Genomic DNA, 6,000 nt, shown 5'->3' on the forward strand with positions numbered 1-6,000 from the left:
GGACAGCAAGGAGTCATCATGTCAGGTAGTCCTGGGTCATGGTCCTAGGGCTCAGGTCCTTCGAGCAGAGAAAGAAAGAGAGAAGGACAGAATTAGAGAAACACACTTAGATTCACACAGGACACCGAATAGGACAGGAGAAGTACTCCAGATATAACAAACTGACCCTACCCCCTGACACAAACTACTGCAGCATAAATACTGGAGGCTGAGACGAGGGGTCAGGAGACACTGTGGCCCCATCCTGAGGACACCTCCTCTGACAGGGCCAAACAGGAAGGATATAACCCCACCCACTTTGCCAAACACAGCCCCCACACCACTAGAGGGATATCTTCAACCACCAACTTACAAGGCTGAGTATAGCCCACAAAGATCTCCGCCATGGCACAACCTCAAGGGGTCGCCAGTCCTGACAGGATGACCACATCAGTGAATCAACCCACTCAGGTGACGCGCCCCCTCCAGGGACAGTATGAGAGAGCCCCAGTAAGCCAGTGACTCAGCCCCTGTAATAGGGTTAGAGGCAGAGAATCCCAGTGGAAAGAGGGGAACCGGCCAGGCAGAGACAGCAAGGGCGGTTCTGCTCCAGAGCCTTTCCGTTCACCTTCCCACTCCTGGGCCAGACTACACTCAATCATATGACCCACTGAAGAGATGAGTCTTCAGTAAAGACTTAAAGGTTGAGACCGAGTTTGCGTCTCTGACATGGGTAGGCAGACCGTTCCATAAAAATGGAGCTCTATAGGAGAAAGCCCTGCCTCCAGCTGTTTGCTTAGAAATTCTAGGGACAATTAGGAGGCCTGCGTCTTGTGACCGTAGCGTACGTGTAGGTATGTACGGCAGGACCAAATCAGAGAGATAGGGTGGAGCCCATGTAACGCTTTGTAGGTTAGCAGTAAAACCTTGAAATCAGCCCTTGCTTTGACAGGAAGCCAGTGTAGAGAGGCTAGCACTGGAGTAATATGGTCACATTTTTTGGTTCTAGTCAGGATTCTAGCAGCCGTATTTAGCACTAACTGAAGTTTATTTAGTGCTTTATCCGGGTAGCCGGAAAGTAGAGCATTGCAGTAGTCTAACCTAGAAGTGACAAAAGCATGGATTCATTTTTCTGCATCATTTTTGGACAGAAAGTTTCAGATTTTTGCAATGTTACGTAGATGGAAAAAAGCTGTCCTTGAAATGGTCTTGATATGTTCTTCAAAAGAGAGATCAGGGTCCAGAGTAACGCCGAGGTCCTTCACAGTTTTATTTGAGACGACTGTACAGCCATTAAGATTAATTGTCAGATTCAACAGAAGATCTCTTAGTTTTTTGGGACCTAGAACAAGCATCTCTGTTTTGTCCGAGTTTAAAAGTAGAAAGTTTGCAGCCATCCACTTCCTTATGTCTGAAACACATGCTTCTAGCAAGGGCAATTTTGGGGCTTCACCATGTTTCATTGAAATGTACAGCTGTGTGTCATCCGCATAGCAGTGAAAGTTAACATTATGTTTCCGAATGACATCCCCAAGAGGTAAAATATATAGTGAAAACAATAGTGGTCCTAAAACGGAACCTTGAGGAACACCGAAATTTACAGTTGATTTGTCAGAGGACAAACCATTCACAGAGGCAAACTGATATCTTTCTGACAGATAAGATCTAAACCAGGCCAGGACTTGTCCGTGTAGACCAATTTGGGTTTCCAATCTCTCCAAAAGAATGTGGTGATCGATGGTATCAAAAGCAGCACTAAGGTCTAGGAGCACGAGGACAGATGCAGAGCCTCGGTCCGATGCCATCAAAATGTCATTTACCACCTTCACAAGTGCCGTCTCAGTGCTATGATGGGGTCTAAAACCAGACTGAAGCATTTTGTATACATTGTAAGTCTTCAGGGAGGCAGTAAGTTGCTGCGCAACAGCCTTCTCTAAAATTTGAGGGGAATGAAAGATTCGATATAGGCCGATAGTTTTTTATATTTTCTGGGTCAAGGTTTGGCTTTTTCAAGAGAGGCTTTATTACTGCCACTTTTAGTGAGTTTGGTACACATCCAGTGGATAGAGAGCCGTTTATTATGTTCAACATAGGAGGGCCAAGTTTAGTCTGTACCTGTCTGTTACCTCTAGGTGATGGGGTTTGGTCTGTACCTGTCTGTTACCTCTAGGTGATGGGGTTTGGTCTGTACCTGTCTCTTATCTCTAGGTGATGGGGTTTGGTCTGTACCTGTCTGTTATCTCTAGGTGATGGGGTTTGGTCTGTACCTGTCTGTTACCTCTAGGTGATGGGGTTTGGTCTGTACCTGTCTGTTACCTCTAGGTGATGGGGTTTGGTCTGTACCTGTCTGTTACCTCTAGGTGATGGGGTTTGGTCTGTACCTGTCTGTTACCTCTAGGTGATGGGGTTTGGTCTGTACCTGTCTGTTACCTCTAGGTGATGGGGTTTGGTCTGTACCTGTCTCTTATCTCTAGGTGATGGGGTTTGGTCTGTACCTGTCTGTTACCTCTAGGTGATGGGGTTTGGTCTGTACCTGTCTGTTACCTCTAGGTGATGGGGTTTGGTCTGTACCTGTCTGTTACCTCTAGGTGATGGGGTTTGGTCTGTACCTGTCTGTTACCTCTAGGTGATGGGGTTTGGTCTGTACCTGTCTGTTACCTCTAGGTGATGGGGTTTGGTCTGTACCTGTCTGTTACCTCTAGGTGATGGGGTTTGGTCTGTACCTGTCTGTTACCTCTAGGTGATGGGGTTTGGTCTGTACCTGTCTGTTACCTCTAGGTGATGGGGTTTGGTCTGTACCTGTCTGTTACCTCTAGGTGATGGGGTTTGGTCTGTACCTGTCTGTTACCTCTAGGTGATGGGGTTTGGTCTGTACCTGTCTGTTACCTCTAGGTGATGGGGTTTGGTCTGTACCTGTCTGTTATCTCTAGGTGATGGGGTTTGGTCTGTACCTGTCTGTTACCTCTAGGTGATGGGGTTTGGTCTGTACCTGTCTGTTACCTCTAGGTGATGATGGGTCTGTTACCTTGGTCTGTACCTGTCTGTTACCTCTAGGTGATGGGGTTTGGTCTGTACCTGTCTGTTACCTCTAGGTGATGGGGTTTGGTCTGTACCTGTCTCTTATCTCTAGGTGATGGGGTTTGGTCTGTACCTGTCTGTTATCTCTAGGTGATGGGGTTTGGTCTGTACCTGATGGATGGCAGTAACAGCAACATCTACAAAATGGACGCCAAGAAGAGGATCAACCTGACAAAGATTGACAAGTTCTTCAAGGTGAGCAGTAGGAGAGACATGTTGCTGTGGGTGTTGTCAGTATGTGGCTGACCTTTCACCCTCAATCAACATTGAAAATCTCATTGTTTTTATGTCTGTGTGTGTTCATAAACTGTCTGTGAATTAGGGGTACATGGGCCTTACTGTCTGTGTAGTGAATTGGGGGTACATGGGCCTTACTGTCTGTGTAGTGAATTAGGGGTACATGGGCCTTACTGTCTGTGTAGTGAATTGGGGGTACATGGGCCTTACTGTCTGTGTAGTGAATTAGGGGTACATGGGCCTTATACTCTGTGTAGTGAATTGGGGGTACATGGGCCTTACTGTCTGTGTAGTGAATTAGGGGTACATGGGCCTTATTGTCTGTGTAGTGAATTAGGGGTACATAAGCCTTATTGTCTGTGTAGTGAATTAGGGGTACATGGGCCTTATTGTCTGTGTAGTGAATTGGGGGTACATGGGCCTTACTGTCTGTGTAGTGAATTAGGGGTACATGGGCCTTACTGTCTGTGTAGTGAATTAGGGGTACATGGGCCTTATGGTCTGTGTAGTGAATTAGGGGTACATGGGCCTTATGGTCTGTGTAGTGAATTAGGGGTACATGGGCCTTATGGTCTGTAGTGAATTAGGGGTACATGGGCCTTATTGTCTGTAGTGAATTAGGGGTACATGGGCCTTATTATCTGTAGTGAATTAGGGGTACATGGGCCTTATTGTCTGTGTAGTGAATTAGGGGTACATGGGCCTTATTGTCTGTGTAGTAAATTAGGGGTACATGGGCCTTATTGTCTGTAGTGAATTAGGGGTACATGGGCCTTATTGTCTGTAGTGAATTAGGGGTACATGGGCCTTACTGTCTGGTCTTCATGTATCTGAAATGGCTCTGACTGACTGACTGACTGGTCTTCATGGCTCTGACTGACTGACTGACTGGTCTTCATGGCTCTGACTGACTGACTGGTCTTCATGGCTCTGACTGACTGACTGGTCTTCATGGCTCTGACTGACTGACTGGTCTTCATGGCTCTGACTGACTGACTGGTCTTCATGGCTCTGACTGACTGACTGACTGGTCTTCATGGCTCTGACTGACTGACTGGTCTTCATGGCTCTGACTAACTGACTGGTCTTCATGGCTCTGACTGACTGACTGGTCTTCATGGCTCTGACTGACTGACTGGTCTTCATGGCTCTGACTGACTGACTAACTGACTGGTCTTCATGGCTCTGACTGACTGACTAACTGACTGGTCTTCATGGCTCTGACTGACTGACTGACTGGTCTTCATGGCTCTGACTGACTGACTGACTGGTCTTCATGGCTCTGACTGACTGACTGGTCTTCATGGCTCTGACTGACTAACTGACACTTCTTCATGGCTCTGACTGACTGACTGGTCTTCGTGGCTCTGACTGACTGACTGGTCTTCGTGGCTCTGACTGACTGACTGACTGGTCTTCATGGCTCTGACTGACTGACTGACTGGTCTTCATGGCTCTGACTGACTGACTGACTGGTCTTCATGGCTCTGACTGACTGACTAACTGACTGGTCTTCATGGCTCTGACTGACTGACTAACTGACTGGTCTTCATGGCTCTGACTGACTGACTAACTGACTGGTCTTCATGGCTCTGACTGACTGACTGACTGGTCTTCATGGCTCTGACTGACTGACTGACTGGTCTTCATGGCTCTGACTGACTGACTGGTCTTCATGGCTCTGACTGACTAACTGACACTTCTTCATGGCTCTGACTGACTGACTGGTCTTCGTGGCTCTGACTGACTGACTGGTCTTCGTGGCTCTGACTGACTGACTGACTGGTCTTCATGGCTCTGACTGACTGACTGACTGGTCTTCATGGCTCTGACTGACTGACTGACTGGTCTTCATGGCTCTGACTGACTGACTGACTGGTCTTCATGGCTCTGACTGACTGACTGGTCTTCATGGCTCTGACTGACTGACTGGTCTTCATGGCTCTGACTGACTGACTGGTCTTCATGGCTCTGACTAACTGACTGGTCTTCATGGCTCTGACTGACTGACTGGTCTTCATGGCTCTGACTGACTGACTGGTCTTCATGGCTCTGACTGACTGACTGGTCTTCATGGCTCTGACTGACTGACTGGTCTTCATGGCTCTGACTGACTGACTGACTGGTCTTCATGGCTCTGACTGACTGACTGACTGGTCTTCATGGCTCTGACTGACTGGTCTTCATGGCTCTGACTGACTGACTGGTCTTCATGGCTCTGACTGACTGACTGACTGGTCTTCATGGCTCTGACTGACTGACTGACTGGTCTTCATGGCTCTGACTGACTGACTGACTGACTGGTCTTCATGGCTCTGACTGACTGACTGACTGGTCTTCATGGCTCTGACTGACTGACTGACTGGTCTTCATGGCTCTGACTAACTGACTGGTCTTCATGGCTCTGACTGACTGACTGGTCTTCATGGCTCTGACTGACTGACTGGTCTTCATGGCTCTGACTGACTGACTGGTCTTCATGGCTCTGACTGACTGACTGGTCTTCATGGCTCTGACTGACTGACTGGTCTTCATGGCTCTGACTGACTGACTGGTCTTCATGGCTCTGACTGACTGACTGGTCTTCATGGCTCTGACTGACTGACTGGTCTTCATGGCTCTGACTGACTGACTGACTGGTCTTCATGGCTCTGACTGACTGACTGACTGGTCTTCATGGCTCTGACTGACTGACTGACTGGTCTT

General features: G+C 48.0%; 1 protein-coding gene across 5 annotated transcripts in view; it reads left to right on the top strand.

Annotated features, from left to right (window-relative positions):
- The window catches only part of LOC123996510 (cytoplasmic FMR1-interacting protein 1 homolog), an 89,591-nt gene that overhangs the window by 36,944 nt on the left and 46,647 nt on the right, over positions 1-6,000 (top strand). For all 5 annotated transcript variants that reach the window (XR_006832002.1, XR_006832001.1, XM_046299900.1 and 2 more), the window contains one exon: positions 3,148-3,252. Coding sequence is in view for 3 of the 5 variants with exons in the window: in XM_046299900.1 (XP_046155856.1) it covers positions 3,148-3,252 (105 nt within the window). In the remaining 2 variants the exon portion in view is untranslated. The remainder of the gene's footprint in view (positions 1-3,147; positions 3,253-6,000) is intronic.

The sequence above is a fragment of the Oncorhynchus gorbuscha genome, linkage group LG15 (assembly GCF_021184085.1).
Source record: "Oncorhynchus gorbuscha isolate QuinsamMale2020 ecotype Even-year linkage group LG15, OgorEven_v1.0, whole genome shotgun sequence".
Lineage (NCBI taxonomy): Eukaryota > Metazoa > Chordata > Actinopteri > Salmoniformes > Salmonidae > Oncorhynchus > Oncorhynchus gorbuscha.